Source organism: Lepidochelys kempii, chromosome 1, assembly GCF_965140265.1.
Source record: "Lepidochelys kempii isolate rLepKem1 chromosome 1, rLepKem1.hap2, whole genome shotgun sequence".
Classification (NCBI taxonomy): domain Eukaryota; kingdom Metazoa; phylum Chordata; order Testudines; family Cheloniidae; genus Lepidochelys; species Lepidochelys kempii.
Window position 1 is genome coordinate 239,352,543 of NC_133256.1, and position 12,047 is coordinate 239,364,589.

Below are 12,047 nucleotides of genomic sequence, written 5' to 3' on the forward strand. Positions count from 1 at the left end.
TCATTTTAAAAAGTAACCTATTTCCCCTTGTTTATTCCTTCCCCCCACACACACACACACTGTTCCTCAGACGTTCTTGTTAAACCCTGGATTTGTGCTGGAAATGGCCCACCTTGATTATCATACACATTGTAAGGAGAGGTTTCAGAGTAACAGCCGTGTTAGTCTGTATTCGCAAAAAGAAAAGGAGTACTTGTGGCACCTTAGAGACTAACCAATTTATTTGAGCATAAGCTTTTGTGAGCTACAGCTCACTTCATCAGATGCATATCGTGGAAACTGCAGCAGACTTTATATATACACAGAGAATATGAACCAATACCTCCTCCCACCCCACTGTCCTGCTGGTAATAGCTTATCTAAAGTGATCATCAGGTGGGCCATTTCCAGCACAAATCCAGGTTTTCTCACCCTCCACCCCCCCCCCCCACAAATTCACTCTCCTGCTGGTGATAGCCCATCCAAAGTGACAACTCTTTACACAATGTGCATGACAATCAAGTTGGGCTATTTCCTGCACAAATCCAGGTTTTCTCACATCCCCCCCACCCCCATACACACACAAACTCACTCTCCTGCTGGTAATAGCTCATCCAAACATTCCTACCCCCCCCCCCAGATGTTCTGGTTTAACTTGGATTTAAACTTGAAGAGTGGTCAGTTTGGATGAGCTATTACCAGCAGGAGAGTGAGTTTGTGTGTGTATGGGGGTGGGGGGGATGTGAGAAAACCTGGATTTGTGCAGGAAATAGCCCAACTTGATTGTCATGCACATTGTGTAAAGAGTTGTCACTTTGGATGGGCTATCACCAGCAGGAGAGTGAATTTGTGGGGGGGGGGGGGGGTGGAGGGTGAGAAAACCTGGATTTGTGCTGGAAATGGCCCACCTGATGATCACTTTAAATAAGCTATTACCAGCAGGACAGTGGGGTGGGAGGAGGTATTGGTTCATATTCTCTGTGTATATATAAAGTCTGCTGCAGTTTCCACGATATGCATCTGATGAAGTGAGCTGTAGCTCACGAAAGCTTATGCTCAAATAAATTGGTTAGTCTCTAAGGTGCCACAAGTACTCCTTTTCTTATTGTAAGGAGAGTGATCACTTTAGATAAGCTATTACCAACAGGAGAGTGGGTTTGGGGGGACAGAAAACCTTTTGTAGTGATAAACACCCATTTTTTCATGGTGTGTGTGTGTGTATAAAAATATCTTCGGTATTTTCCAGAGTATGCATCCGATAAAGTGAGCTGTAGCTCACGAAAGCTTATGCTCAAATAAATTGGTTAGTCTCTAAGGTGCCACAAGTACTCCTTTTCTTTTTTCATTGATCATAGTGGTTTATAGTTAAGATTTTTTTCAATTATGAATAGAAAATATTGATTCTTATTCTGTGGGCTTCACAGAAGAGGCCAGATTTTAGAGTAAATTAAAAAGACAAGAGAAGTGGCAAGGCAAATCAGAGGAGGGATGGCATTCCATGTCTCAGGTAAAATGAAAAAGGAGCAAATACACTTATAAGTGAAGCAGACAAAATGTTCATCAAGGCTGGCATCATTTCTGGAGAAGAGAAAACAGTGCTCAATGTAAGATCCGAGGTCAAATAAGCAGAGATTAGTGTTACGAAGGGTCTTAAAAGAAAAGGCAAAAAAATTAAATGGATGCAATGGATTTAACACAAGAACAAGAGACTGATTACTCCTTATCAAAACAAAATGCAAGGGCTCATATTCATTATTGTGAATGGCTAACAATACTGTTACTTCACAAAACCCAATCCCCATTAAAAATCTCTATATTTAAGTTTGTGACCCATATTCCTCTCTCCCCACCCCCCATCAAGAAAAACCTCCATTATCTGTTTGACATGGGCTCAGCCATTCAACTAACCCGGGAACTGATGTGGTCAGCCAGACTGACATTTCCTCATGCAGTCTGCCGCATCCTAATCTGTTGCAGGGTCTTACATCAATTACATGGCGATAGACAAGCTACCAATGAATACATTGTTTACAATCCTCTGGTGAAGGGGCTTTCCTATGTTTTAGCCCTCGCCTATTAGATGGGATTTCAGTGCACATTCAGCTTTCCATTTGCCTTACTAAACTTACAGTCAACATGCAGCTGTATTGAACTACTGCATTAAAGTACACTCTACCAGATGTCACCAAGATTCACTGGGTATCCATTTAACTCTTATGGATCAGAGACCCACCTTATGCATTTATAGCTACACCAATAGAATACTACAGGTTTTTTATTGCAGGTTTATAAAGGATAATGGGAGAGGACTAGCCTTACCAGCAGTCTATTTAACACTCTAGAAATACAGAGCCTCAAGTATAGCAGCTCTGTTATGTCTTGGGTTCACTGCATAGCTAACTCAAGTTATAACTCAAGTGTCTCCCCTAAAGTTGCTGGCCTACCAGGGGGTCTAGTTTACAGCCTGAGTAAGCACAGCTTGTCAGCTGCTAACACAATCACTCCAGGCTCTTCATGTATTTTTCTGCAGTGTGACCACTCTCACTCAAGCTAGGCTAACTTGAGTGATCGCTATAGTGATGACATAGCCTTAAAATTAAAATGGTTTTTAAAAGCAGCACACTTTTGAAATATTCCACAATTCTGGGCCCTCTCTCCAGCATAATACCTTGAAATAGTTATGAGTCTCAGTTCAGCCAGTTCACCCATTACACTTTACATCGCACCTTAGGCCTGGGTTACACTGGGGAGGATCAATCTAAGTTACGCAACTTCAGCTACGTGAATAATATAGCTGAAGTCACCATACTTAGATCCACTCACCGCGGTGTCTTCACTGCGGTGAGTCGACAGCTGACGCTCCCCCAGCAACTCTGCCTGCACCTCTCGCTCCGGTGGAGTACTGGAGTCAACAGGAGAGCGCTCGGCAGTCGATTTATCGCGAATAGACTATACGTGATAAATCAACACCCACTGGATCGATCACTGCCCGTCGATCCTGCAGGTAATGTAGACAAGTCCTTAATCTAAGATGTTTTATTTACATAGCACTTTTTATTAAAAAACAACAGATCCCAAGGAGCTTCACTGGTCATAAACATATGAAGATCATTCCCCAAACCAGCAAAAGAAGAAAGTCAGTGAAATGCTCTAGAAGTTCAGAGAAGCACTGCAAGACAATTTTAAACTGAAACTAAGAGTGGACTAGTGCAGCGGTTCTCAAGCTGGGGTCCGAGTGTACTCCAGAGGGTCCACCGGCCCCGCTGATCAACTCCTCCTCCTACCTCCTGCACACCACAAGGGAAGAGGCAAAAAGAAAGAGGAGGGGGAGGGGTACAGCTGGAAGAAGTGAGGTGGGATGGGGCTTGGAGGAAGGGGTGGAGTGGGGGCATAGTGGGGGCTGAGCATCCCCAGGGAAAATAAAAAGCCAGCTTGGGGATCCGCTACAAATTTTAAATAAAAATAGAGGACCTCAGGTTGCTAAAGTTTGAGAACCACTGGACTAGTGGATTGATTTAAATCAAGGTATTAAAATAATTATTTAAATCATCAAGTGGAAAAAGTTGATTTTAGTAATCAATTTTAATCAACTTTTCCATTTATATGCCAGTTATTTTCTAAAGCAGTGGTCCCCAAAACTTTTTACCTCATGCCCCCACTTACCGTTGTCCACACTCCGCCCCCCCCAGAGCCGGGACTGGGGCCACGGCTGGGGGCAGGAGAGGAACCTAGCCCGTGGCTGACAGCCCAGGCCCCTGGGCATGGGACCAGGGCCAGGAACAGAGCTGGGTGGTGCTCCCTCCCCCCGTGGTGGCTCACCTGGGCCCCAGCTGCGCCCCGCCAAACATTCCTCTGTGCACGCTCCACCGTTTGGGGACCTCTGTTCTACAGAAAGGTGCATTCTCACTGGTTGATGTAACTATTAAAACAGGTTTATTAACAACCAGAGCCTTTACACTACATCTGGTACATCTTTTTGCTACACTGAAGGGTACATTATAACTATATATATATATATTGTTTAAGAAATTATACATCTTAATATTTTCAGATTCTTATTAATTGTACATTTTTAGTATGTTAGGAAATGGTTAAATATGTATTGCTTATTTACTACATAATTAACTTTTTGCTCATGATTTGTGTCAAGCTGCATTCAGGTCATAGCTGGAATTTAAATGCACAAAACAGCATATAAATTAATTTTTATTAACAAAACAACCTTATATGTTTTGGATACACAAATTTCTCTTCTCAGAACATGTTTCACATTTACAACTAAATAAGTTTAGGCCTTAACGTTTTTTTATTAAATACAGATTTCATTTTCAACAGGTTTATTTTTACACAGAAAAAATATATAATTTTAACAAAATCAAGAAATCCAATTTAAATCTTAAATGATTTTTTATATAGAAAAAACACCACTATTTTTCCACCGTGGTTTAACCTGGCAGTAATTGGTCTCCGAGAATGTCTCCATCTGCTAGAATTCCCCATAGCACCTGCTTTTGCAAGAGTTGGAAAATAACTACACACATCTTGAGGTATTGCCACTCTGGCCACATCTACACTATGTGTGCTATAGCAGCATAGCTAAGGTGCCATAGCTCCGTTGCAGTATCCCGTAGTGCAGATGCAGACTACGGCAACGGAAAGGGTGTTTCATGCTGTAGGAACTCCACCTTCCCAAGCAATGGTATCCTAGGTTGACAGAAGCATTCTTCCATTGACTTAGCTGCATCCATACCAGAGGTTCAGTTGGTAGAGCTATGGCACTCAGATGTGGACTTTTCACACCCTTTAACACCGTAGTTATGTCGACCTATGTTTTACGTGTAGATCAGGCCTAGGTGACACTAACTGGTTTTAGTAAATGGTCAAAAATTCATCAAAATTTAAACATTTCAGTTCCTACTGGAAATTAATCAATATTTCATCTGTTACTATTTCTCAAGTTGTTTGTAGTGGTATTGTAGTCATGTTGGTCCCAGAACAGGTAGGTGGGTGAGGTAATATCTTTTGATGGACCAACTTCTGTGAGTGAGAGAGACAAGCTTTGGAGCTACACGGAGCTCTTCTTCAAAGCTCAGTGTAGCTCAAAACCTCTTTCACCAACTGAAGCTGGTCCAATAAAAGATACTACCTCACCCACCTTGTCTCTGTTTCTCAAGTGACATTTAATGGATTGAAAAACAGTGAAAAGCTCTGTGGTAGTCATTTATTTGGGGTGTGGTTTTAGTTAACCTTAGAATGCGCATTTAATTACATTATCCCATAAACAAATGGTTTGATTTTTTTAAAAAAAGAACAATTAAATGACCTAATGAAGAGGTTCTCAACCTTTGGCAAACTTTGACCCTAAACCATGATGTTGATAAATCATTAAAACCCCAACTTTATTAGTTTTCATTCATTTTTAGTAGTTTGCAATGCCATTTAATTTCATGTTGCATAAATTAAAAATGATAGTTGAAATATAAGTTAACCAATTGGTATATTAGTTTAAAAACATTCACACAAGTATAGTCAGTGGGACAGCTGAGCAGACCTTTCAGAATAAAGATACTCTAGTGATAAGCGAGGTATAAATACCTCTATAGATAGAAAAATGGTAAGAGGCAAATCAAAGCAATAAGTCAGTCAGTAAGGTAGGAATGATGAAATGAACAGAAATCATATGCCCGTATGCTATATCAGCACATGCACTCCAATGTAGGCACATATACCTGTGCAGCCAAGTCACATCCTTCAGCCACCTGATCTATATGCCTCCAAATCATTTGCCATTCAGATCCTCCACACTCTTCCTTGTGTTTACATTTTAAACTTCCCTCAAGAGTTGTCCATTAGAGACAGTTAGATATTTGATATTTCAATACTCAAAGCACATTCACCTGCAAAAAACCCAACATACCTGTCCAATTTATTTGAACATTAACATTTGATCAACATACCTGGTTATTATATGTATGTACAGAGATTTCACTCAGTTTAGTGAGATCACTAGAAATGACATATTATGGGTGTTGTAAAGATGCTCACTCTATAATAGGGTAATCCCCAATTAAACAGAAAGAGTGGGTGTCTATATTCCTGTAACAACAATGAGGAATCCGGTGGCACCTTAAAGACTAAGGGATTAATCTGGGCATAAGCTTTCACAGGTAAAAAACCCACTTCTTCAGATGCATTGTTCACTTCTTCTGTACAATGCCTCTCTGAATAAAAGCTCACTGAGAAAACCATTGCTTTGTTTCTATTAATTACACGGCAAGGATTCCAGAACTCGTTAAAACTTACTAAATAAACAGTTAAAAAGAACTGCCCCTCACAGGGTTTCTGGCACGTCCCCCTCCAAACACCTGGGGTAGAGGCAGATGCCGCAGACAGGGCTGTAGACAAGCAGGACCCCGGGTCTGGCACGGCGTTTCCCCCTCTCCCGAAGGGAGGAACCACTCAGCCACGCGGCCCTGGGCACCCCGTGCAGGCGCGGTCGAGCCGGGACTCGGGAGCTGCTCTCGGAAGAGCAGAGCGCGGGGCTCGGGAGCTGCCAGCCCAGGGCACGGCGGGGCCGCCAGCTGCAGCGCCAGCCGCATCACCTGTGGCACCCGCGCTGCTGGGCGGCCCGGGGCGGGGGCGCGGGCGCCGGCGGGGGGAGGGCACGTCCTTCAGCCACGGCGCCCCAAACCGTCACCCGCGCGCGGACACACCGCAGGGCGCAGCCCCCTCCGCACCGAGAGGCCAGGCAACCAGTGGGGGGGGAGGGGGAGGTGGTAGCTGGAGGGGGGCCTGTGGCGGGGCTCCTCCCGCCCCGTTACCGGTACTGACACCGCCCCCTGTGAAAGTTCTCAAGGCACCGAGTCCGACCCCGGGGGAGGGGGTCGGGGCCTCGCGCGCCCGCGCGGAACCCCCACCCTCCTCGCCACGAGCCGCGCGCGCGCGCGCGCCGAGGAGGGGAGTGAGGGGCGCGCGTAGAGTGCAGACCCCTTACCTGAGTCTCGCGAGGCGGCGGCGGCGGACGCGCGGCGCTGCCTCCAACCTGTGCGTGCGCGCGGCACTCGCAGCTGCCCTAAATTACAGACGCCGCCATGATGGAGAGGGGGGGGGGAGCGAAAGGGCATCAGGTAACGTTACCGTGGTCACGTCACGCGGGAACTGCAAGGACGGTTCGCGTCGTGTGACCTCCACGCGGCGGCGATAGCAAACCCCCCTCGTCTCTAGCCAATGGGTAACTTCCGCCTCGGTACCTGTCATGGCGGCGGTGAGGGGCGCGTGAGGGTGAGATAGGCGTCCGCCTGACTCGCTGCCCCGTTGCAGCCGGGCTTCCCCCGCTCAACGCGTGACAGAAGCGCCCTCACGCCGGCCCAGGCTCCCTCACCCCGACCGCACGGTCCTGTACCCCGGTCCCACTGCCCCCGAGGGCACTCTCCTGGGGTCGTCCTGCCCCTGCGACTCTCTGGCCCATTGCCCTCGATGGGGATGGGCTTGTCCTGGGGCCCCCTGGCCCCATTGCCCCCAGTCCTCCTGGCCCCGTGTCCCTCTGACCCAACTGCCCCATGGAGCTGGGCTGGGATCATCTGTCCCTGTGTCCTCCTGTCTCATTAATATTTCCAGTATTTTAAATCTTTCTCTCAGCTCCAAAGTCCAGAACAAAAAAACCACACCAACTCCACCTCACCAAACCTGCTCTCCCACCCAACTAAAATATATGCGCCCCCAAGAAAACTAAGCGTCCCTACTGACTGTGCCAAAAATCGTCACCCAGCTGAGCAAATAATTCACCAGGATACAGCAAAAAAGACATTGCATTGCAATACAGGGGTTTTGGCTATTATTTTTATTATTATTTGTTAAGCAGCAACTGCTTGGTCTATGTTGAGTAGAAAGGCACTGCTCCAAGAAGCAGTATTCAATAACTCTCCCAAATGTAACACATGCTACAAATGCCTAAGGGTGACCTGTGAACATTCCACAAGCTGATCGCTTGGAGACAACTGACACTGTCCCCAAATACCACAGTAGTAGTCAGCCCTACCCAATAAACTTAGGCCTGGTCTACACTACAAACATAGGTTTACATAAGCTGCGTTAAATCAATCTAATAATGTATGTGTCCACACTACCGAGTCCCTCCCGTCAACCTAAGAAGCCTGTAAAGTTGACTTCTATACTTCACCTCTGCGAGAGGTGTAGTGCTTGATTCGACATCCATGGGTCAACATGGGGATAGTGTAGACACTGCGTTGTGTAATTCGAATGAATTGGCCTCCGGGAGGTGTCCCACAGTGCTCCATTGTGACCACTCTGGAGAGCACTTTCAACTCCATTGCACATCAGCCAGGTACACAGGAAACAGACACTTCACTGTTAAAGCCCCAGGAACTTTTGAATTTTCATTTCCTGTTTGATCAGCATGGAGAGCTCACCAGCACAACTAATCATGGAGACTCAAGACCGCAAACACGCTCCAGCATGGAGTACTCACGAGGTGGTGGATCTTATTGCTGTCTGGGGAGAAGAGTCTGTGCAGGCAGAGCTCCAGTCCAGCAGAAGAAATGCTGACATCTATGCCAAGATTGTGCAGGGTATGGGGGAGAAGGGCTACACAAGGAACACGCAGCAGTGCCACTTGAAAATGAAGAAGTGTACCAGAAGACAAGGGAGGCAAACAGTTGTTCTGGTTCTGCCCCACAGACATGCCACTTTTATGAGGAGCTGCATGTGATTCTCAACGGCAGCCACACAACTACCCCAAAACGCTCAGTGGATACCTTCCAGGAGTCCTGGGTGACTTCGAGCAACAATGAGGAGGACATTGTTGACAAGGCAGAGGAGGAGAATGTAAGGTAGGCAAGTGGAAGATCCATTCTCCCTGCCAGCCAAGAACTGTTTTTAACCCTGGAGCCCATCCCTTCACAGGACCAATTGGCGGCGGAGCATGATGCCGGGGAAGGCTCCTCTGGTGAGTACACATTTCCAATCAAACTGTAGGGGTTACGTGCTATTATTTTTATGTTTAATCTGAACAAAAAAATAGGTGTAGTGGGTATTGGTGGCCACTCCAGCTATGCAGAGGGTGCTCTCCAAAAAAGACTATTTATGTACATGGGGATGGCGTGGGAATCCTCCATGGAGATCGCTAGGAAACTTTCATGGAGGTACTCTGCAATCCTTTACAGAAGGTTTTTGGGAAGGACTGCCTTATTTTGTCCCCCATGGTAGAACACTTTCCCGTTCCACTCCAGTATTAACTCTGCTGGCATCATTGCAGCATAAGGACCAGGTCTGTATCCAGACACTTGCAGCATCTGCTCCCTTGCAGCCTCTGTTACCCTCAGGAGAGTGATATCGCATAGGGTCACCGAGGAGAGATGAGGGGAAGTTTTCAATGCTAGCCCTTAAACCGCAAACAATTCAACAAGTAATCCACCCACCGTTTGGTGAAATATGGGTCACACAACCACGCTTTCCCAAAGGTGCCATGGTTGGAAGGGATCACCGTGTATTGCAAGCAGCACTGGAAAAAAAGTGGGGAGGGGCTTCCTATTTGTCTCCCTTCGCACTCCCCCAACACTGTGCTGTGCCGCTTTTGTAACAAACTATTTGGGGGAACTATTTGTAACAAACTATTTGTAACAAACTATCCAGGTTGCCAGGGGAAAGGGGACTTTTCTCAAGTTCCAACCTGTGATCCCAAGAATGTCTTCACAAAAGCAACAGCACAAGACCTCTTGCCCATGCCTCGTGGCCTTACTCACCATGGCTGGAGCAGCAAACCAACTCTTGCAATAGCCAGCAGTTGTGATTACATTGTGGCTTTCAGTGAAGTGTATTGAGGGGTGGTTCTTTTTTTATTAAAAAAAAAATTAACCTTGCACCAGAAACAGTGTATGCGCTGTTAATGCTACCCTTGTGCTTTGCATTCCTTGCAGCTGAAACCTTGTCCACCAATGCATCCTCCACACTGGGACAGAGACTTTCCCAGATTAGAAGGCAGAAAAAGAAGACTCGGGAGGACAAGTTCAATGAGTTAATGCGTGCCTCCAAGAGTGACAAGACGGAGCTCAGAGCATGGAGGATTATACTGTCTGAGAACCTGGACATGGACAGGGAGGACAGGAGAGCATGCAGGGAACAAGAGCGTGCCACATAGGAAGAGATGCTGCGGATTATGAAGGAACAATCAGACATGTTGAGGCATCTGGTTGAGGTTCAAGAAAGGCAGCTGGATGCGAGAGTCCCTCTGCAGCCTATGCTGAACCTGCTGCCATCATCACCCAGTTATACATCCTCCTCTCCCAAACGTCCTATAAGGCGGGAGGGAAGTTCGGTATCCCTTGCACTCAACACCAGGGGAGGGTACAAGGACCAGAAAGCACGCATTCCCACACCTTTGATTGTTATTGCAGTTCATCTATAAGCAAGCTTTCCTTGTTTCTCCCCCCCACCCCCCGCCAGTGTTACCAGCCCTTTTGCCTCAGAATATCTTACTTTTCTTTGCTGTCTCTGTGTGTTTGTGTGCATAATAAAACTTAATGGATTGAGGAGAAAAGGCTCTTTATTCATTCAACACACGGTGGTTGGTGGGGGTGGAGTTTACAGGGGAGAAAATGCAATAGAGGGGACAGTTTGGTAAAAACAACATAGGTAAGTGTCACATTACTCTGGCTCATTGTTGAAACTGGCTTTCAAAGCCTCACGGAGAGCAGAGACCCTTGATGTGCTCTTCTTATTGCCCTGGTGTCTGGCTGCTCAAAATTGGCTGCCAGGCGATTTGTCTCAACCCCCGCACCCTGGCAGAAACTTTTCTCCCTTTGTTTCACAGATATTATGAAGCACAGAAGGCAGCAATAACAATGGGGATATTGTTTTCACTGAGATCTAACCTAGTAAGCAAACAGCACCAGCAACCTTTTAAACATCCAAAGGCACATTCCACCATCATTCTGCACTTGCTCAGCCTATGGTTGAACCAGTCCTTACTGTTGTCCAGGCTGCCAGTGTACAGCTTCATGAGCCCTGGGAGCCCTGCAAACTTGGATCACAACAGATCCCACAGTAGATTTACCCACTCCAAATTGAAGCCCCCCTGACCAGTAGCAGTTTGGCGTTGCAAGCTTCAACAGAGCTATCACTACTCATTTCTCCACTGTCAGAGTGGCTCTCATTTTAGTATTGCTGCGTTTCAGGGCTGGGGAAAGCAATTCACGCAGTTCCTGGAAAGTGGCCTTACACATTCAAAAGTACTGCTGCCACTGCTCATCATCCAATAGCTGCATAACAATGTGGTCCCACCAGTCAATGCTTGTTTCCTGGGCCCAGAAAGAGTGCTATACCATGTCAAGGTGATGTGTGACTGTCACCAGCAACTGCGAATTGCTCCGCTCTATATCTTCCATCAGAGCTGCTCGTGTGGCATCACACTGTTTTGCACGGCGGCTCCTGTATCGGCTGTATAAATAAGGATAAGGCGTGAGGTGTTTGTAATGCTCACAACAACAGTGTACAGCTGAGTGGGATCCATGCTTATCATGTTATGGCATCGATGTGGGTAACCCAGGCTTGCGAAAAAGGCTTGGTTTGTTTGACGTTGATTCCAGGGAGGAAGGAAGGTAAATGCGTCATGGGATGCTAATGCCATGTGCCCATAACCACCTGCACCAATGTTTTGGTCCCATAAGGCATTGCAAGCCCAACGCCAAATTGGCTACGTGCACTGTGGTATAGCTACCCACAGTGCAGTGCTCCATGTGTCAATGCAAGCCCTGCTAGTGAGGATGCACTCCGCCAACACAATGAGCATTGTGTAGACACACAAGATCAACTTGCTTAAATCAGAGGCTCGATGTCGACTTACATATAAGTCGACTTAACTTTGTAGTGTAGACAGGGCCTTAGCTTACTCAGCCTCAAATCACTAATATATCCTAGAAAATATTATGCTGTGAAGATGCATTTTCCACATGGCGATGTTTTCATACAAAATAAGGAAATTGTGCAAATATAGGATTACTTTTTGTTGACATGCACTAGGAGAAATACCACAATATCACACTATGCCAGTT

The 12,047-nt window shown here is 46.3% G+C and overlaps 1 protein-coding gene across 6 annotated transcripts in view; it reads right to left on the minus strand.

The window, feature by feature from the left end:
- Positions 1-7,191, minus strand: part of BCL2L13 (BCL2 like 13) — an 80,343-nt gene extending 73,152 nt beyond the window's left edge. For 2 of the 6 annotated variants that reach the window (XM_073319847.1, XM_073319817.1), the window contains exon 1: positions 6,974-7,063. Coding sequence is in view for 2 of the 6 variants with exons in the window: in XM_073319857.1 (XP_073175958.1) it covers positions 6,974-7,103 (130 nt within the window). In the remaining 4 variants the exon portion in view is untranslated. Of the gene's footprint in view, positions 1-2,802; positions 2,952-5,708; positions 5,877-6,973 lie in introns of those variants that run through there. The other 4 variants (XM_073319837.1, XM_073319857.1, XM_073319806.1 and 1 more) reach the window with 4 other exon arrangements.
- Between the last annotated feature and the right edge of the window lie 4,856 nt (positions 7,192-12,047).